At 37.0% G+C, this 22,902-nt stretch overlaps 1 protein-coding gene across 4 annotated transcripts in view; it reads left to right on the top strand.

The window, feature by feature from the left end:
• glra1 (glycine receptor, alpha 1) overlaps positions 1-22,902 on the top strand; it is a 117,087-nt gene that overhangs the window by 21,814 nt on the left and 72,371 nt on the right. For 2 of the 4 annotated variants that reach the window (XM_032554666.1, XM_032554667.1), the window contains exons 2-4: positions 5,674-5,798; positions 6,075-6,086; positions 22,693-22,731. In XM_032554666.1, the coding sequence (XP_032410557.1) occupies positions 5,674-5,798; positions 6,075-6,086; positions 22,693-22,731 (176 nt within the window). The remainder of the gene's footprint in view (positions 1-5,673; positions 5,799-6,074; positions 6,087-22,692; positions 22,732-22,902) is intronic. The other 2 variants (XM_032554668.1, XM_032554669.1) reach the window with 1 other exon arrangement.

Genomic DNA, 22,902 nt, shown 5'->3' with positions numbered 1-22,902 from the left:
GAAAAAAACTATTTTACATTATGATAGCATTCAACATTCTACTACATTTAACCCTACAGCCTTAAACATTTACTAGAGTTACCAGAGATTTCACTTACCATACATGCTTAATCAGTTTTGACACACATTGCAAATCAGCCAATCGCATCACAGCAGTTCAGTATATCAAGATATGATGAAGATAATTTGCTCAACTTCAAAGTGTCCATCAAGAAAGCTGATTTAGCACCCGTTGCTCATGTTCAACCACAGACGAATGACACTGTTCCCAAACTGAGGCAATGTCAAGGCAGCAGCAACTGTGTGGATGAAAATTCCCTGTTCATGTCAGAGTTTAGGGCAGAATGGACAGTCTGGTTCAAAGTGGCAGTAACCCAAATTGTCATTTGTTACAACCAAAGTACCAAGTATTTGATCTATAACTGTGCAACTTCGAAACATGTTAGCTACAGAAGCAGGAGACCGTGCTTGGAGTCAATCCAGTCAGCTAAAAACAAAAAACCGGGCGCTACCGTCCAGTCAGGGTCATTAACATATGGCATTAGAAATAATGTTTCCCATTTGCAACATTCAGATAATGGACTGTATTTTAGTCATGCAACCTTTGAGAATGAATTAATAAAAATTTAAAGTACTTGTTTTGTGGGTTATATACAAATATTGCACAATTCAGTCTAATATTGATCATTTCTCCTATTGGAAGTTCAAAAATATCTTTTCCTTCTCACACTTCCAAAAAACAAGGCAAGAGCAAATCAAAGGCAGATTTTTACTTCTAACTGGCTTTAATCCTCTAAGCACAAATGTGTGTCTAAGTACTTGTTAGTTTTCTTTTAAAGCATTTTGCAGTTTCAGTCCTTGACATTTATGAAGATGATGTGGGGCTCCATGCAGCGAACCTCGGTACAGCAAGTTGAAACAACATAATAACACCTGGATGTGATGAAAAGGAGCAAAGGGACCAATGTTTCTCCATGTGCAAATCTGTGAGGCTTCAAGTGTGAGGCTTGTGTTTGGCATCTTTCCTCGGCTCGAAGATATGAGTGTATAGTTTTCTCCTATGAATGGTAGGGTTGGGAATGTATGTAGAGACAGAATACCACATTTATAAAGAGAAAAGATTTGTGTGTCTGTCACTTTTTCTTATTGATACTTGCAGACTGGGCTGAGTTCATTACACTGGCCAATTGAATCAGGAGACTTGTGACTTCTTTTTATTTCAACGAAGGTCAAGTACGAACAAAAATAATCAGAGATTAAAAAGGCCCATTTATTAACCACAATGGACTGGTGCAACACCTTCATTTTTGAAACCATAGCTATGATTGATCTATCCATCACTTCATTATTCATGAACAGAACACAGACACACTTGGACTCCTCAACTTGACCAGACTCAGAGGGGATTCCACTTTTTGCCATTTGACTTCAGCCTCGGATGATCCTTAAGTTGGCAACCCTTCCTGTTGACCTGAAACTACTTGAACAGCAGAACTGAATTTACTTGCTCCTCTTCTTCACACACAGTCTTTCCCCTCTATCTCCTCATTAATCTCCAATATTTGTTTCCCAATGTTTCCACTGATAAGGGCAAGCTGGTTGCAATGTCAGATCGGGTGTGTGTTTGTGCATATATAATGTGCATACAAATCTATAAAACCTATGTATGCACATCATAAAGGTTTTTGTGTACTTGTAATAGTGTGGTTATTTGCTTTGTTTTTACACACAGATGCCCTTTAGTGCTAAGACTAACGAGGGATTTGTCCGTTTTATTTTGTTTTCCAATCATGTCCCCTCCATATTCCCCATTTTCTCCCAGCAGACTATGATACTGATCAGCACCTTCCAGATAAAGCGACAGCACTGACTGCATTGCATGTTTATGAATTGCTAATGGAGCCATTTATCATGCCGTACGACACGATTTACCATATTGAAAGTCACGCTTTGCAGTTTTACATTTAGAAGGTGAAAATTTAAGCGCAATCGACTGTATCAAGTGTCATTTTAATTTATGGGAGATTAATGCGGCGGCTGTGCTCTCCTCCCTCGCACTCATCAGGAGTTACAACTAATGCCTGCATAATCACCATTTTTACATTTAACTTCAACTGCACTCTGTGTTGCTGAAGGCAGTATATTTTCTTCTGCTGTTTGTAGAACATTAGAGGAATAACTGTTGTTCGATGTTGGCTTAATGATGATTTAGTTCACTTTGGGAACTTTTCAAGAGCCAGTAAATCAAAAAATTCAAACAAAAAGAAGTGAGAGACTAAGCTCATGTTTTTCCACTTCATTGCCTGGTTAAGATAAAGTCTGGAGATCTCATGCTCAGAGAGTTAAGGTCAGAGAGATTCAAAAGAGGACAAGATCCCATTGTACCCTACATTTATCTTTTGCACTTAGAAACGTTTTACTATGGCTTCAATATTTAAAGGAATTGTGAGACTGAATTGTTTATTCTCATGTGTATACTAATAAACACAAAACAAAACTGCAGTTCATTTTGGGAAACATAAAATAATTTCATTATACATTTGAGAATTTGTTGATTAATTTGTGTTTTGGCCATGCAGCTGCTCGAATGGAGTGAGGACAGTTCTTATTATGTATTTTGGTCTTCTTAAGATAAATATGTCATATGTTACCATGTCACACAGACAGATTACACATTAATAAATGCCAACAATAAACTCATATCTGGGTTTTAGTACCAGATGCATAAGAAGATGTGCCTTATAGGGAAGCATGTCTGATCTTTTTCCTGTCAAGATATGGTAAAATCAAAGCCAATAATGACACAAAATCTTATAAGACAAATAATAACTTCTTATCCCTAAACGAAAATTATCCCTGAGATGGAAACACATCATTCAGGTCAGTTTACATATGGCACCATGGCAATAAAAATTAAACTAAACATGCAACATTTTAAGAAAATACGCTCAATGTATTGAAAGAACTCTTTAGAAAGACCAATTAATCTAAGAGCTGTGTGTTTGGACTGTGGGAGGAAACTGGAATACCCGCAGAAATCCCAACATGCATGGTTGGAACATGCAAACTCAATGCAGAAACACAGGCTGGGATTATAACCCAGAACCTTCTTGCTATCAACTGTGACATCATGGAGCCTGAAAGGCAAATAATTTTCAACGAATGTCGTTAAGTCGACTTTCACTTAGAACAGGATATGGCTAATTCTTTCTTCACAAATGCTTGATACATAACCTTTATCATTTTAAGAAAACATAAAACAATCCATCTGTGCTGGTGGGCCAAGACTGTACCATTCTTGAATTGCAGTCACAGGCTGCAGAAAATCCTTCAGAGGGTCACAAATGGTCCGCAGGCTGCACTTCGGACACCTCTGTGTTAGGCTGTCTTTACAGGAAATGGGTCAGTACAGAAAGTTATTAATAGTCCATATTGTAGTAGTGCGTGCTAATTCTCTCAGTTCAACAAGAGCAAGAAGAAACTCAAACTGCACTTTAACTGACTGTTAATGTAATTTTATTGAAATGTTTATATTGCTTTTATTTAATTTTGGTGTTGGGTTTAGTTCTAAACATCTGTCCAGCAGAATGACACAGCTTTGTCCAGCTGTGTCATTTACAGAAAGCTGTCCCCTTCATGTGGGCAGAACCAAACATGGATGTTTGAGTTTACTGTTAGAGAGCACCTAATGGATTTTGGTTTGAAATTTTATTAGCATTTACTCACTGAAAGGGAAAAGTTAATTTTAGTTTCTTTTAATTCAATCAATTAGAACTAAACACTCAGCTATGTGACAAATAAAGGAGATCTAATAAACACTATTATGAGTAATGGAAATCAAAGTTATTCAGGTAGTGAATGAGTTTAACTCCAAAATTCAAATCATTCTGTTGTTCCTCTTTGTGCACTTAATGGAAAACTTCTGCAGCTCAGCCGTTAGTGTCACAGGTGCATTGTAATGTCTTAGATGTATTTAATTCATTTAGTTAAAAATAAACTTATAAGAAAGCCTGCTGCTGGCTTTTTACCTGCAAGGCTTTCTTTGCATGAAGGAGAAAAACAACATTACGATTCTTCTTGTTTCATATTCAGCATTAAATTCATCGATTGTTTTGGTTTCGAAGTCTGTCCTCTGGCTTTGTCCTTGCTTTGCTAAAGTTTTATTTTAGCAAGTAAAGGCATAGCTTATATCTTAATGTTTTTTGTATCAGAAATAAATGTACATTTCAGAAGTGTATTAAATAGATTACTGTCACATCTTATGTTAATCTTAAAAAAGTCAGAAATCCAAAATATTTCCTTGATTTGATCAAGAAAAGTGTCCAAGATCTCATTCACAGTTGAGCAAGTAAAGTGTAATGGCCATATGTGGAAGAATTAACAACAATTATAATTTTATCCACCTGTCAAAATATAAATCAAAGATCTTAATTTCAGAAAAGTAAAGTTTTAAAGTGTCTGACTTTAGAGCAAAACACAATGCCACTATGCTTTGATTTGGGTTGACACTAATACAAGTACAATTCTTCAAAGTATGCATGACAATGCAACATTAACTATTATTCACAGTGTTAGCATACTTTATCATATCCATTATTTTAGCTAAATAAAAGTTTGTTACTGTTACTTTATCTTAGCTGTCAGTTATTAAAAAAAGGTTTTAAAAGCTTAAACATGTTTTGTCAGCCGCTGTCCTGGTACCAACAAAAACAATCATAAATCTCCTCAGCCACAATGAAACCGCTCCAGGCTCACAGATCCCCAAATCAGGTGAAATCCAATATATTTTTATGCTCTTGTCAAAGAGAAACCATGGCAAAAAGATAATATTTTAGAGCTTAAGTTTGAATTCACAGTAATCAGAGAAGTGTAAAAATTTTTGATTCTGTATGCATGATTTCCTTTTTCAGATAGATGACCAAAGTAATGTGTCAGGTTACAATGCTCAGCAGGGTGCAATTCTTAAACAGAAAATCTCCTCACTATGTTCTCTTATGTGGCTGAAAAGGAAATGAATATCCCAAAGGTGTTTGCTAAAATTGACGCTGGAGGAGCAGAAATCTCCCAACCGAGGTCATAGAGTTCCTGGAGACAGTAGCAAAGTCCAAATTAGGCAAGAAGGGGGCCTTTAACTTGATAGGTCACATCATGAAGGTTCACGTCCCACATCGGGCGTGATTCTGGAGTTTGCATGCTCTTCACATACGCAAAATTGATTTCTCCAGGTACTAGAATTATGCATGTAAGGTTATGAATGAATGGATATATTTTAATCAATTCAATTTTAGGCTTATTTTGTCTGCAATCAGCAGAGCAAATGGGAACATAACACAAAATAGGGTTTAAATGACTTTTCTTTTTTCAAATATTGTTCTTCAATGTGCCATTTAAAGTTAAGTGTTAAAAAGTTCAAGTTTCCTAGTTGCAGCACCAGTGCAGCAGGTAGAGCCAGTTTCTAAAATGTCACGTGCAGACTTTATGACAACATAATCTAAATTGTTAATTTAGGACAACTGATATGAAAACTTAGCTCTTAGTCTGCGTACTTTGGTTGTTAATAACCCCACGCTCAATTAAATACAAATTAAATACATTTTTCTTAATATATTTTTTTCCTGACATCTCCCACTGTGTTGCATTCTGTCTCTAATCAAATTAATCTCTGTTTTCCAGTTTAGCAGCATCAAAAGAAGCTGCGGCGAGGAAAGCTGCCTCCCCGATGCCACCGTCGGAGTTTCTGGACAAACTGATGGGGAAAGTCTCGGGGTACGACGCCAGAATTCGACCGAATTTTAAAGGTAGGATTTTGCCACCAAGACTCAGTCGGATAAGGCAGGAATGTAGCCAAAAATTCCTCTAAAAATTCCTTCTTGCTTCTGCATCTATTAACATCTCCAAATGCATTTTTAGCAAAGATTATCTCCGGTGGAAGGTTTGTATTTTAATTTTTTTATTTATTTATTTTTTTTACTGAAAAGTGGGACAAACAGTTTTTACATCACTGTTAAAATTCTGTTCTCTGTTTAATGTTTTTGGTTTTAAATCTCTTGATCTCTTTTGTTTGCCCTTTGCAGTGTTCAACAAAGGTAATTCTGCACATTGCCCAAATTGCTATAGACAGAAATAAGTCAGACCTTAAACCTAATTTTTCTTGCATATTCTTGAGCATAAATCCCTGTAAATGCACTTTGAGCCCCACTATAGTGGCAAAACAGCATTTCCATCAACATATTTTAGATCTAAGCTGTTATGATGCTAGTTGGCTACATTCCTTGGTATCCACACAGTATCCTGAGTGCTTGTTTTGGTGGTCAAGGTAATGTACCTCCTTCCTGCCAGCGTGCTGCTGAATATGATCTCATGTTGAGGATGCTGCTGATGATAATATAAAATATAGTGACCTCTCCCTGAATGTTAGCCCCCATAAAGACACATGTCAGAGGTTTCTTTGATCAACGCTCTCACATTAGAAACTGTCTGAACATTGAACAGGGAGGAACACCTCCTTGTTCAATAAAGCATTTATTTAGTGTGATGTGTACAAAAAGATTACAGAGCATCGTGCAGAGATCGATTCAAATGCCATTGTAGAGCAACACAGTTTAGGTTCATGAGGTGAATGTGAATTTTTTTCTCCTTTTTGTCAGATAATTTGAATGTTTATCAACCATATATTATTTATTTCAATGCATATCATTATGGCATTTTTGCTTCTCATGATTATTCACTGGAGGTACTTGTACTTTGGCCTTCAACAGCCTAATAATCCTAAAAATGTTATGATCTGAAGGACTCTTGGTTCGCCCATCAGAATCAAGTGTCTATGTTAAAAGCTAAACCCATTTGGTACCAAATGACCTTCTCTGAAGGAATGGTCCTAGTTGAATGTAATTTGGGAACAACAAGCGACAGGCTATCTCTCTGGTTACAGTTCAAGAAGCTAGAACATCCCAGGACTTCACTGGTTGCATAACAAGTGATGATGTTATCGGTAATTACAGATTTGTCCAACAGTCAAAACAGTAAGTGAAGGTCAGAAGGGTTTTGGGGCTGACCTCAGGTGTTTACATTTTCCTGGCACTTTGTGCAAACCTTCTACAACATACTGTAGTTGTTACATGTGCACCCCTGTCTGTCCAAAATGGAGAAAACCAGTTAAAGTTGGTACTTCAGTGGTATTTCCTCTGTATGTTAGACATTTCTTTTTCTATTTTTAATTCTTGTTTAGAAGAACTAACATTACTCAAGAAAAAATTTGCACTAGTACTGAACTAAAATTGGAGCACACATTTAATGACTTAAGGGCTATATGTGTGCTCCATTCTTAGCACTCATTCTTTAGTGTTCAGAATGAGGAGAAAAGAGTAAAATCAGGTTTTCTTATCAAGCCCTAAAGGTCCACAGTTTGAATGTATGATTCTTTCTTTATTGCTTCTGAATTTCGCTTCTTTTCTAACGCAGTGAAATAAACTTTTTCTAATATGTAGTACAGTGGGGATGGTAACACACAGGATTGTGCGGTTGGGAACCTCAGCTTACGTTAAGAAATGCTGCTGCAGAGCTTTATTTTCCCTCTCCGTTGAGCCCATTATGTTATAACCTATTATATGGTGATCTTTCTAAGTGAGATATCTCAGCTAATGCGAGACAGAATTGAGAGGGGCGGAGGAGTTTTGGCGTGACTAAGTGTCTGTTATTAAACCTGCTGTGGCTGCACAACAGCTGAACTGACTCCTAACATGCAAAGAATTCATTCAGGTGTGTGTCGGGAGTAGGTCTATAAAACCATCTCTAATTCTTTCCCTTCTGACTGTCAATAATTTGCCCAAGTCACTGCTGCAACAACGTATTGTACATAAGGGTAGAAAGCAAGCCTGAATTCAGATTTATAGCTTTAATGATTTTTATTTTCCTCATTTTATCTAATATAAAGTTTATAACAAATGAACATGAGCATGCTGTGTGTGCTCAGAATAACAAATATTTTCCATGGGTTGGTTTGTCATGAAAATGACTTTTATATGCAGCTTTTCACAAAATTGAGTCTGGAGCTGTTAATAGACAGAGTCTGATGGGAGAATCTGTCATGGATGTCAGAGAGGAAGATGAGCATAAACTCTGTGACTCGTTAATTTGCATCAGTTTTCTGTTATGTTTGTGAGCCATTCCCTGCACAACACACCACTTTTTGAGTGGAATAGTACAATTGTTGTCCTAAATATTTCCCAGGCGCTGACTACAGTAATAATAATATTCCATATTTATATATTTTTTATGGCTAAATGAACATATAACCCTCCAAAACATGGGAATGCTTAAACAAATAAACAACATTTGTGCATGATACCACTTACAAAAAAATCCCATGAAATTCACATGTGGTTCCCATTTTCCACATGTGATAAAATATTTTGTTCATGTGATCCATGGTTTATTCAACATGTGTGTGATCACATGTATCACATGTGATCACATATTTCTTACACGTGCACCACATATGACCAGATTTTTTTCCATGTAAAGATTGGGTGATTATACTGAATATGTAATAAAAATCTAAATAATTTTACATGTAAAAATCACATTTGAAAATCATGTACCACATAAAAAATGGACATGTGGTTCACACAAATTTTCACGTTTACATGTGCTTTTGGAATACTTTGTGGAGAGAATCCATGTGATTCCCATGTTTTGATATGTGATTCCCATGTTTTCACATGTGCCTTAGTTTATGTGCATGGGATACACATAAACTAAGGTGAAATAAATGTTAAGTTATGCCAGAGGCATAAACTTAAACTTTATGACAAAGTGACACTTATATTTATGAGTTAATAGAAATATTTGATGATAATGTAAAGTATATACAGTAGTTAACTTAAAAAGTAACCAACTGGTGTGAAATAAAAGTTTAAAATGCTTTATAAAATAAAATAAAATAATACAAAATAAAGGGTTTAAAGTTCTGCTAAGTCTGAGCAATATATATATATATATATATATATATATATATATATATATATATATATATATATATATATATGTGTGTGTGTATATACTGTATATATAGTGTTATTTCAAAATCTCGCGAGATGTTTTCAAGCCCAACCCCCCCCCCACTCTGGACAGCTGAGGACGGTTAAAAAAATAAAGCGGATATTTGAGCGCTTTCGTTCTCTTTTTATGGATAAAGTGGACTTGAAGAGTTGGCTTTTTTTTCCCCCCGATCCAAAGGTAAGAAATGTTTTACTTGAATTGAATCTCGAGGTGTATCGAAAATGTTTTCACAGCAATATAAACCTGGAAAGTAATGCGTACCGGTGAACTTTTCCTTAGTACTAAAGTCATGCTAAGCTAGCTAAACGTTAGCTGAATGCTGGCCGATCTTACAGTTTGAAGGCATTATCTTGAGTCCTACAGCTCCCAAAACAAATTAGCGGATTTGATGGTACGATGCTTCACTACTTAAACGTTACCTCGGTGTAGCGACCTCTTGGAATAAACAGCCAGACGCAGGGAGTTCCAAACGGGTGCAGTTTAATCTTGACTTTTCTTGTCATAGACACCGTGAAAACTGTAGCATGAAATAAAAGGATACAGAATTGTTGGACATGCAATTCTTGTATAAAATTAACATATTAATGTTCACATATACAAAAAAGAGAATACGTTGTGTCCTTAGCTCGTCAGCATACACAGTTTCGTTTTTAAACAATAAACCAATGACGTTCTACTGCTTCTTAAATAAACAAATAACATTTCTTATCACAAATCACAATTGCGCATATTCATACCTCAGTCTGCTTTCCAAGGGCGCTATTTTAACGATTTTCTTTGGTTTCCTTCAGGATCTAACGCTGACTCATCGTGCTTAGTAAGAACAGGAAGTGCCGCATATCACAAAACACACGAAGAAGAAATCTACCGTTCTTCAAAATAAAGGCATAAATTAACCACTAGGTGTCACTGTTGGACCAATGAACAAGAAGGCGAATTTTACCATTTAGTAGCCATTTACACTAGGTTATTTTTTTAATGGGGGGCACAGAGACCTCATCACCTTCAGCACTGGAGAAGGAAAACTCCCCACCTGAGCATCACCACCCACTGCACCTTCACCTGGCACATATAAGAAGACCCCTATACAAGCCTCCATTGCCAACATGTGTGTGTGTTCTAACCATCCTTGTAGACATTAAGGAGACTCAGAGGGATCACAGTCGAATGCTACAGTTACTCCTGAAACAATGTGAAGGACCAGTCGCTGAGGTTTTACCTGAGGTTCTGTTTTCCCTCTCTGGACTGGCACTGATGGTATTAAACCCGTTTCTACACATCTGGTTTTCACAAGTTTTTTGTCTGGGCCTGATTTGGGGCAAATCTGTATGGTGTCATGCTCGGATGTTAAAAGTTGTTTCTGGTTCTCAACAGTTTCAATCAGAAGTAAATAAATTGTTATTTTGTGCACATATATACTTGTCTTGGAAGTCTTGATTAATAGCTACAAGTTTACGTTAGTATGCAGTTATGTCTTATAAAATCATATGAGATTGACATGTGACCTCATATTCATTGTGAAAAGTGAATAATATGAAGAAATTGGAAATTTTCATGGTAAAAAAAGGTGGACCCATTATTTTTTATAATTGTATATATTTTTAACTGTTTCACACCTGTTGCATGTGTTGCAAATGTGTATACCATGTGATCCACGTGGGTTTCACATATCTCATGTGTCAATGTGTATCACATGTGATACACATATGAAACGTAATGCACGTGTGATACACATGGGATGCACCTGTGTATCACATGTGATTTCCATGTGTGTCACATGTGCATCACATGGGAATCACATGTGTATCACATATTTCCACATGTGGAAATGTATGTATGACATGGAATCACGTGATTTTACCACGAAACATTCCAAAATCACACATATACATGTGCTTTCACATGTGATTCACATCACTCACATGTGAAAAGTTGTGTGAACCACATGTGTGGTTTTCATTTGGCACATGTGATTTTCATGGGATTTTTTTGTAAGGGACATATTAAGAAATTCATAGGAGATTTTCAATGTTCAGTTTTTTTAAGGATTTGATCTCCCAATGCTAATTTCAGTCTATTCAATTTCTCTCTCAGTAGGTATGCGGGTTTGTATGCATATCAGCAAGTCTGCAGCTGCTGTTTTTGCTCTAATTGCTGATTAACGATTACGCTACTAGCTGTGCCAACCCCTCAAAAACAGCTTAAATTATCTATTGTATATTACTTTAAAGAATTGCAGATGGTGACATAAAGTAAAAATATGAATAATTTCATTCATCTACCTTTTCTTTTATTCCTGTTAACACATCCAGTTAGTTAGTGTAAACCCAACAATACTCTAAAAAGAGATTGGTTCATTCCAGTGATAAAACACACAAACACAAGCTCTGTGTTGTGGTTTGAACAGGAATATTCAGACCTCTAATGTGGAGAAACCAAACATTAGCTACACAAACATGCACCAACACAGCAACACAAACTAATCAGCGGTGCAGTTACATCTCAAGGACACTGGACACTTTTTTAAAAGACAGCAGCGTGTCCATTTTGCACAATGAAAGACAGTTTGTTTGAGGGAGGAATGAGGCAATCCATCTTAAACATGAAAACAAAACACCACTCAGATGTCATCTTTCTAAGACTTTCTCTGCAATCCTATTAGTGTGATTGTTCTGACCACAGCTTATAGGCCTGTTGCTTCCAACTATGCTTAGAAATGAAGATTCATTTTGGATGAGAGGGGAAAAGTCTTCATGAAACATAAGGAGTCCTGGTGCTACTATTCAAGCACTGAGGAACGTATCAAGTGCTTATTGTTGAAACTCTTGACAACTTTTGAGAAATCATATTGTGTGTGAGAGTTCTACGATTTTATAACAAAAGAAAAATTGTCATTGTCCTAATTGTGAAACCCTTTACTCTGTAGGATTTCCTCAGAGAAGGTAGATAATTATGATTTCCAAAAGGCTGAGAACATTTACAAATCCATCAGGTTTTATAAAAAACAGTGGTTAAAAGCTCAAAAGACCAAATGGAGCAACTATGCTGCAAAATATTCAACCTTCCTGTTATCTGTTTTAAGTCTTGCTCTTTTTCAATCTCTTACAGCCTGAAACAACAACTGAAGTGGTAGAAAATGCAGTTTCAGTTCAGTTTTAAATACATCTTACATCTACAGTATGTTCTTCTGCTGGCTTCATTTTTAAAACCTTACAGTGAAAGTAGTTGACACTGAGTCTTTATTAATCAAAAAAATGTCCAACGCATGAGTTTGAAATTCTAGTCCTCATGAGATGCACTTTAAGTTCAGTTGATGTATGTTTCTGTGTAAAGAAAGGCACTTTACTGCTGAGGGTATTAGCACCTTTAAAGTTGATCAAGTTTCAGAATTTCAAATAATTTGAGTTCTCATTTTGCCTTATTTCAGCATTTATTTTCCTTGTAAGCTGTAAACAAATTTGATAGAAGGGATTTGCTCATTATTTGTTGCAAACTTTTTATTCAATTTATTCAAAATCAGATTTAATTTGACTTTGAACTATGAGTTTATGATTTCTTGTCTAGAGCACAAATGTCAAACCCCAGTCCTCAAGAAGTGATGACTTTTAGATATGTATCTGCTTCAACAAACCTGAACCAAATAATTAGGTCCTTAGCTGGATTCTGGAAAACTTGCTGCCTACTGAGGAGGTATTTCAGTATTTGATTCAGACGTATTGGACCAGGGACACATCAGAGAGTTGCAGGACATCCCTGATCTAGAGCATTAAAAGTAACACTCATCTATTCACTGATCTCATTAGTGGGTTGCCTGTACATCCCTACAAGTATTTGTTAGCTAGCTCAATATCTACTTCAGTGAATCCCAACCAAAGGGAGAGCTGGAGATCTCACGGGGGGATAAACCAGACTTGTGTGCAGTGTCTAGTGCTATTGGCGGCTCCTTTTTGGTATAGGGGCTTTAAAGAGGTGTTTAGTTCACTTTTAACTTGGGTCAGTTCTGACACTTGCACAAATTTGAATCAAAATCCTTTCTCTCCCCTTTTTACCTTAAACTGGTGAATTTTATTTGGCCTTAAGAAAAGGTCTAAGGTGGAGACTTTACTTTCTTTAACCCCTCTTGGAAACTCACTTCTTAATTTTATCTGTAAGAAAGCAAATCCTTAAGTTTCCTAAGTTTCTTGCAGAGCAATGTGGCTGCCTCCTATTGGTTCACATAACACTTATAACACTTTGCTTCAACGTCAAACTCTGAAAAGTCTCTCTATGTGAAGAAGAAAACTGTTCTTACATTTTTTAAATTTTGTATCCCGCTAGGAATCACCAGGCTTAGTCATTAAGGTATTATAGCATGAGACCGAGAAAGTATAATTTAATTTGATAGTTAGTGCTCAGCAGGGGACGTTGTTTTCTTGTTAAAATATATACGTATATTATGTTTATTATCAATTCTGCAATTTTAAATCTACATGTTAAAATCACAAATTTATTTTCCTAAGTGCTTTAAGTGCTTCTTCCAGCCTACACAGTTTCCCTTCTGGTGAAATTAGCACCAGCCGATTTACTTTTTCTACACAGCTACAGCAGAATTAAGGCAGCGAAGGAAATGTGAGAGGAAAGAGATGAGATTTGCCCAAAGCTACGACTATAGTACCAGCGTGAGAGGAAATTACAGTGATCATGACTCGGGGGTGTCCACTGTGCGAGCAGAAAGCTTCCGATTGATTTAGCAGGTTCCTCTGTTGGAGTACGGAGAGGAAACACTGCTGACACATTCAGGACAAGCCATTTATAATCCATGAATTCATCCATCCTTTCATTCTCTCTCTTCCCCTGCTTTGTCATTCTTATAATAGTATGCTCCCCTCCTCGTTTTCTACTCTCATCCTTCATTCATGTTTGGAAATTCTCAGTTTTTCTTAAACCAAAAGCACTTTTTTGTTCTTTGTTCCTGTTCCTTGTATTTGTTTATTTTTGCACTTATTTGTGCCCTCATTCTTTTTGCCATAATAACATTAAGTTCTCCTAACGTCACCCTCATCTCTGTCCTTCAGACAGAAAAACAATGTGATCGACACATAGATGTCCAAATGCATCTCCTCTTTCCATCCTCCAGATAACCTTCTTCCCACTAGTTATGGATTTATGGCTCTTTGAAGGGAACCAAATTTTCAGGACCCATTCACTTCAAAGAACTGTTCAAATGATCAATATTTCTAAGCCATTTTATCTTAATATAGTTTTATTTTGATTGTGGGTAAAGTTCACAAAAAAGTTAAATAACCTGGATTAAGTAAATAACCATAGTATATTATTACAGAAAAAAATAGATGTATATATTCCCATAAAACATAAAATTTCAAATTATAAATGTCACATACCTTGTAGGGTTTTTTGGGGTTTGTTTTTGTATAATTGTTATGTGTATTAACATCTTAGTGCTAATTGCAACAAAAAATATATGAAACATACAGCAAACAGCAGAGGAAAAAGTGGACTTGAGTTGTTTTGGCAGAAACAAAACTCCTCTTCAGCATCATTAAATATAACAATTAGGGCAATGCACTAATGGTAAACAACATTTAATGAAGATTAACCAAAGAGCAACAAGCAAGAAGAAATCAAGAAGAAGGGAGCCACCATGACCGCCCTCATCCTCTCTGCCCTAAATGAAGCCTAAATGACGTTCCTACGTCGGTGTAGCAACCAGGTCACGCAGACTGCCGCCATGACGAAAACAAACAGTGAGCCCTTTCTTCTGTTTCTTTTATTTGCTGATTAAATCAATGCATTTTGTAATTAAGTAGAGTAATAAGGGCTACTGCAGTGTGTGCAGACAGCATAGTAAGCAAGAAACGGCTTTCACTAACTGAGACTTGAGTCCTATCACTCATGATAAAGAATCGGATCGTTCGTGAACGCCACATAGCTACTCCCCACCCTTTCTTCACCTTGTTTGACCATCACTGAGTCCTTAAACAAATTGGAGGACGAGCAAAACTTCAGCTCTCTGAACAAAATGATGCTGCTCAGCTCCCGAAAAGGATCACTAATCTGCTCTTCTCTGTGATGATAACTCACAAGATGCTGTAAAGATAAATGAGTTTGTATGGGAGTGAAAGATAGAGGGTCAGGGTGTTTATTGGTGGCCGTGTTCATGTGCTCCCCCCTCCCTTTGTGTTGGATGTGTCTTGATGAATGGCACAGACTCATGCTGCAACTCCCCTCTTCCTCTCTGCCATAACCTCGTCCTTCCTCATCACTCAATCTGAGCAGCAGCAAGGACGACGGCAGCGACCATGCCCCCAGTTTTAGGCTCGATCAGAAATAGATGAGCTGGCTAACACTGCCACTACGTAACTCCTCTTTCTCCTTCAAAATCTCCTGCAAGGCAGTGGCCAGTGCCTCAAAATACGCTGAACATGTTGGCTGGTCTAAACTTAGTGCCGCTCATGTTACAGTTTGAACTTATTGAAGGAATAACACTTTGATATTTCAACAGCTTATAAGATATATATAGAACATCAACATAACATTACATGAGATTAATCACAAGTGATTCAGGATAGAAAGCTAAATATATCCATTAAATAACATCAACAAAAAAGCAACTTAAAGAAAATAAATCCTGAGTTGAAGGAATAACTTAGATTTTTTTTTCTGAAAGGGAATCAATTGAAAGGTAATAAGTAGTCAGCATCTTACCTACACTACAGTTCTCATAGTCAATGTAATTCATATAAATATAGATGAGTTTTACCTGGAGCAAGATGCTATCCACTTGTCCAAACTGAGGAAAAGATGGTGTTATAGCTTTTCATTGAGTTTTAAGCTACCATTTTGTTAAAACGTTATTGCATTTGGTTAAATTTATGGGTACCAGAGTAAAAAGGACTAAACACAAATGTAAGGCACACTGTGCAATATGAAAAGTTCTCAAACTTTGGATGTTTTTCATTTGACTTCATAATTCTGTGCTACTTAAACTTAACAGCCACATAAAATACACTGAAGTTTGTAGTTAAAACATTAGAAAGTGTGTTCAAGAAGGAGGGATAATTTCGCAAGGGACCATTTATACACTACCAGACACATTTATTGCTGCAAAATGCTTAAAAAGCCTTAAAAAATCAATCTTTAATTGCAGCAGCATGACACTAAAATAATAATCAAAAAATCAACCTTCACTTGCATTCAAATGGAAGAAAACAATCCATTAGGAGAATTTTTTTTTTTTTAAACAAAACACCTGCTATTAACAATCCTTTAAAATAAATCTAACTGAAGCGTGGACTTTTGTTTAATTCATGTTTTAAAGCTGATCAATGTTTCTTTGAAGTTCTTATTGGTAATCCAAGGCTTTCAGGTTTTCTTGAGTATAAATATGATAGATGTGATGCAAAAAAAGTCTTTTGGCCACTAACAGGTTATGGACATATATTTATTTTGCCACCCAGTGAGGAGAATTGTAAAAATTAAATCTCCATGGCCACTAAAATCTCACTCCACTTAATTTTTGTTTAGATTTCTTGAAGAAGAAAGTTCTTTTTCTTCTTCACAGATTTTTGTGTTGTTTCCTTTAGTTGTTCTTGATGCAGCGCCACCAGAAGTGAGGAGGGTGAACAGGCTTTTCAGTTAGTTTGGATCGTTGGACATAGTGCAGTGTGAAAACGAACTGTACCAACTGAACATGTAACAAATGTTGCAACCTTGGTCCCCGATCTAACCAAGTCTACCAGACTATTAAGTGGAAAAACACATTAAAGCTCAATGTATATAACATAAAAACTCTCTCAAAAGCAAAGAAACAGAACAGGGAAAAGTCTGATGTGTGAGGATTTGATTTGTGGCACCACTGAGCAGCCACAGTGGTTTCCCTCTTTCAGCTGTTATCCTTTCTTTCACTCTGCTCCCTCAGCTGATTTGCCAATGCTCCCTCCTCCCGTTTGCTCCGAAATCCCCACGATGAGCGTGAAAAGAAAAAAAAATCCCTCTGAAAATCCACCGCTGTGTCACTTTACCACTGAGGACTGAACAAGTGGATATGAGTCCAGTATTAACAGAGAGGGAGTGTGATGCTCTTCTTTTACCCTTTCTTTTTCACAGCTGGAACACTTGTTTCACATAGTGTCTCCTTTTCTCCTTGCCAGAGTTGAACATGTCGACGTGGGACGGTAGTTATTAGCTGTCAGAGCTTGACGTTCATTTGGTCTTATCAGCACTTGTTTAATGGCTACTTAATGGGATTAATGGACATAAGGTAATGAGTGTGGGATAGGGGACTGGCTGCAGGGGGGAAATGAATGGTTGAGGGAGCAAGGAAAGGGAAGGAAAGGCAACAATGCTAATGGCTTACAGACTTGGAGGGAGTTGCTTCAGAAAGCAGTTTGGTAAATATGGCAGATGGCAACTGTGCAGCTCTGGGTTTCACATGAAAACACAGAATGTTTTGCCTTTATATTCATACCAGTGGATATTGCATTACTCGGTTCTATTCTGCAGCAGCTTTGAAATGGACACAGGAATTTCCACACCTTTCTCCTTCTTTTATGTTGTGAATCACTACAAGGAAGGACACAAGCTGAAAGCTGCAGGAGAAAGCAGACGTCCATGCCCAGAGGAAAGGTCCAAATGTGCTTTCAATATTCCACAAAACAGACCTCTCTTCTCTGAGCCACTAAATTCGATCTGGGAAAACACTGAACCAAACAGGGAATTTTAATGTCGTCAGAGCTGTGACACTCCCCGGAGTTATCACAAAGATATTGATCATGCTTCATCATCTAGCAGGAGGAGACAGACTGGCAGAGGAAGTGAGGTGAAGAATATAAAATAGGTTAATGGTAAAAGGAAGCCAAGAGTCTGGTACCTCTCAAAATGTACTTAAATGTAAGAGGAAAGGACACCAATCAGAAAGGAAATTTGCACAGATACAGTTAAAGTAGCAGCTTCAATTTTTTTCAGTTCCATGTTTGGTATCAAGATTTGCTACAAATACCGCCTATCATTATTGTTTTTTTGTGATCTAAAGATAGTTGAAACATGGGCCCTCTTTAGCTTGAGGCGTGCAAAGCTAATCTGGGATGTGTAAGAGGACTTGACAGCTACATTACTCTGCCTTCCTTCCTCAACAGTCCACCCATCCACAGCTAATAAGTTTAAGAGAAGAGGAATACAGCTTTATTAAAGGCCATTCAGTCCTCCGGTGAATCCGATCACGCTTCTAATTACTAGCTTGAGGGAAAAAGTGGCCGCAAGCTCCCTGCATTGTTTTAGAAAGACTCGCAAAGAGATTTTTATGAGATTGTTTACTGTGATGACACAAACAAAAAGCTGTTTCCATGTTTTTTAAGTGATAGGAGACAGTAGAAATAATAATAATAAAAATATTATAGAAACACACCAATAACAACAACAACAAACCCATGCAAATTAAATTATTTCCTTTTGAGGTCAGTCTCCGCCTCAAGCTGAGGGGTTCAAGGAGCTTTGTGTTTTGTTTACACGTAATCACATGGTGGAGCAGGAGTCGGATTGATGGACTTGGGCATCGCCTACTGTAATGTGCAGCACGTCAACTGATTGTTGTGTCAAAAAACAACAAAAGAGATTGGCTATAAAGATCAGATCTCAGCTTACCGGTTTGTCTATGTTCCACTCCTCACCTGTGGTCGTGAGATTTAAACCCTGAGAACAAAGCAAGCGTCCTCCACAGGATGACTGGGCATCTAACCAGGATGTCCACTGGATATCTCATTTTCTGATTTTTCCCTTTGTGGGACAATAAAGGCTGTTTCTATTAAATTCTACTTTATAAAAGTATCGGGTCAATGTCGTGACCATCTATTTTAATCATTTGATGTCTGCCACGAAGCAGCAAAAGTTACATAAAAAACAATGTTTTTTGTGTCTCGTAGTGCAGAACCATAGTTTAAAATGGACAGTTTTCTGCAAGGCTTGGTGTGTGACATAAACGTCTTATTTGGTGTCAGATCCATTTTTAAGTCGTATCTACTTGAACTTTTTAGTAAAACATTCTGAAAGGGATCAACTTCCTGTAGGTTTTGAACCATGACTAAGAGAGATTTTTATGTACGAGCTTATACTGCAAGTATCTATGCTGAATTTGATTAAAAGTGGTAAAAGTAGAAGCAGGGGATAATGTCTTCTTAGGGGGAAGCATCCATTGCCTGTGGCTGTCAAACAACTATGGTTAGCAGCTCTTTAAGGTCTGGAAGCACTACCTATAATGAAAAGAAATGCAATCTACCAAGTGTAGCTCCTTTGTTATCTTGCACAGAGTCAATGTTTTTAGTCACATCTACATCATCTCTGTACAGCCAGTAGTTAGATTGTTGTCATCACTGTAAATTGCCTCAAGCGATGAGCATTATACAGCATGAAAAAGACAAAGTAGCTTTGATTTTTAACACTTAGGAGACCGAGGCTTGGGATGTTCGACAGGCTGCCTGACCACAAGGTTAAGCCTGGGTTTAGTCTGGACTAGGGCTGAAACGATTCATCGAGTAACTCGATTACAAAAAATCCTCGAGGAAATTTATCTGCCTCGAAGCTTCGCTAAATTTATTGTATTGTAATAAGCAATGCTGTTAAATACGCAGCACACTGGTCTAGCCGGAGGGTTTTTTTGTTGCACAACGCTACCACTTCCGTTAGCGCCTGGAGCATATGTGCTAAGTTTGTAGCTATGGAGGGAACCGGAGAATGCTAAGAAGGAGAACCCCGAAAGCGACAAAAAATGTCAAAAGTTTGGGAACATTTTAGGCTAAACAGAAAGGACAACACAGCGCAATGCATCCACTGCAAAGCAGAATTGGCGTACCACACCAGCACGACATCAATGTTGCAGCATCTGAAGAGAAAACACCCGCTACATGCATCCAACTCGTACACGGTTGCCAACAGGTAACGTTTATGTTCTCTTTGCTAACTACGTTGTGTGATAATCTGCCATGTTATAGATGTAAATTGAGGCACATTATTTTGCTAACGTTACATCTAAACATAGCGGTTACTTAACCGGGTGTAGTGTAAATTGTATGTGAGGGTGGAACTGAGAGAAATTATGCAGGACTTAATGTAAGTTTGTTAATAAAAATACGCAGCAACAGATTACAGGCATAAGCTGAAAAGCATTTATTTATTGGTGTCTTTCCATCCTGAAAAGTTACAGTCTTTTCTTCTCGCTACTGTTATGTATGAATTAGAAATTTTTGATTAATATTTTTTGTAGTAATTCTATATTTGTTTATACCTAAGCAATCAAGAATAAATAATAGCATCGTTTTAATAAAAATAGCAACATTTTTGCATTTTATCATGACTAGTTAAGGCTGCAGAACTCTGTACAAACTCAAACCTTTACATTTTGAGTAAGTTTATTTTTTTCCTAACATATAGATTACATTCTGTTTTCCAATATATCCAACCAGTATTCTCTGGTTTGCCTTAACTTTTCTATTTAAAGCTAATGAATATTTTTTTACTCTTTTGTGTTAGCACTGAAAAAAGCAAGGAATTTGTTGCACCTTAGACTTAAAATATATTGTATAAAATGCAGTATTTACTATTTTGTCTAAACTTGTTTTATTTTTAAATCAAGTATTTTCTTTATTTATCTTTTCTGTTTGAACTTTAGAACAAAAAGCAAGAGATTTGCTGTACTACTGATTTGAAACTTTACTGGAGGTTTAATGTTATTGCGTTATTATCAATAAAATGTTAGAGTTAAATGAGTTGTTTACTTAGTTCTTTTACGTGTATGTGTATTACTCACTGAAGATAAATACATAAACTAAAAGCTGGAGTATAGACATTTTTATAAGCATATTTGTGAGCCTGCCACTTTATTATTTGAATATAATTTAATATCTTAGTATAACTTTTCTTCAGGTTAAAGCAAACTACTGTTACAAGTAAACTTTCTAAACTACAAACATTTAACTGTTAGAGATGCTCAAAAAGGAGATATTGGACTGATCTGGACTAACTGGTGTTATTGCAGATTTGCCAATAGTTTATTTTATAAATTTTTTTTATCCGATTACTCGATTAATCGTAAGAATAATCGATAGATTACTCGATTACTAAAATATTCGTTTACAACAGCCCTAGTCTGGACACAGAGAGATTTAGGAATGGGTTCGGATAGATTATAGAGTTTAAGTCACCTGCCTACAAACAGTTTATGTTGGCAGTGAATGCTTTTAATACATTATAAAAGCCATTTCCTATTTTAGGGGTTTGACAGTGACTGATTGCAGTATTACTCCCAGACTTCTGCTCGGTGCTGTTGCCATCACTCTCTGTAGCAGTTGTCAAGTAGAGTGAGCCAGATTTGGTCTGGTTCAATCAGTTCAGCTTGGAGGTAAAATAGAATATCAATCAACAAATCTAAGCTCCAAAAGTTAAAATACCTTTGAATGTTTGCTAAGTACATCTTATGACAACTTCCAAATGTTGAGAGATTTGTTCTGCTTGACAAACTTTTGGTAGATGAGTATTCACTATATCTTACTCCAAGTTTATAGACGACAAGCAGGTTTGATTGTGTTGTGGGTTTTGATAGGACAACTGCTGATCAAAGCAGCAACACAACTTTTTGTCTTTGCGCCTTACACTTTCTGGAACTTTCCAGACAAATCCAATAAATCCAATAAGCCACCAATCTTCCATGACACATCGGGCAGAGTCCGCAGTCGAGCACTAACTTTCCCGGAGTGAACAAAGGGAAAATGCCTTGTCGCTGCAGAGCAATGAATCGTTCGGCCTCTACTTCCAGTTACTTGACATTAGCAGGCTGGCATTTCTCCATTATAAATCAGCCTCGCTGCAGTCCAAAAGTTCTGAAACTGAGATGATGTGGCCCATTTGTGAAAGGTTACAGATTTACATCATGGGCTCCATTTCAGCCAAATGACTTCAATTTAATGATGCCCAATAAGAGCGAAAATAGGGTTTCACTCCACATTTGGAGATCATTTATGAATTCTGTGCTTTTATTTTATCTGGATTGAAAGTATTGGAAAGGACAAAGAATTGATTTGAGAATTTTAGTTAAAGTTGTGGTTGAAAATGTAACTTACCATTACAATGCTGCTATAAAGAATACAGAAATAAAAGTTTTCTTTAAGGCAATAAAAAGCCAAAAATGAAGCCAGTTTGACATGTAGTCTTTGCATCCCTACCCTTCCTCCTCGCCCTCCTTTCTCTCTCTGGCCTCCTGCATCTCCTTTAGTGCATTTTGCTAGTCTTATTTAAGCTCCTCTTGACAGAGCCGCATTGCAACCCTCCTCCTCCTCATCTCAGTGCATTGCCTCTCCTCTCCTGCCCGCTGCAGTATGGCAGTAGATTGTTTCCTTACAGACTCGTTGCATCCCTCCTCCCTGCTATTGCCTTCCCCACTATCCCTCTCAAGTCTCCCCCTCTGCCACACACTCACCTTCGCTGAGTGTTGGCAGCAGAGCGACACCTTAGATAGTCGAGCCTTGCTGTCTTGTTCGCTCCGTGATAGAAGAAGATGTTGTTTTCCTTAATGAGGACAAACAACGTATAGTTGGTAAGGTGGTGTTAGTATTTGCTGTGTTTAATTCTGATCTGTTTTTTTATTAGACCCCAAAGGCTCGAAAAATGAAGCTACTCACAAGAAAGGTACTTTCCTTTTCTTTTTCAGTTTTTTTTATTTCTTTATTTTATTTGTTTATTGTTTTTGCTCCCTTTCTTTTCTTCCCGGGCCATCGTTTTTATGTTTACCAGTCACTCACGCAGTAATGGGGAAGTTTCCAGATGTTGAGAAGAACAACGAACATTGGGAAACGCCTT

Source organism: Xiphophorus hellerii, chromosome 23, assembly GCF_003331165.1.
Source record: "Xiphophorus hellerii strain 12219 chromosome 23, Xiphophorus_hellerii-4.1, whole genome shotgun sequence".
Lineage (NCBI taxonomy): Eukaryota > Metazoa > Chordata > Actinopteri > Cyprinodontiformes > Poeciliidae > Xiphophorus > Xiphophorus hellerii.
This window is presented reverse-complemented; position numbering and strand designations above follow the sequence as displayed.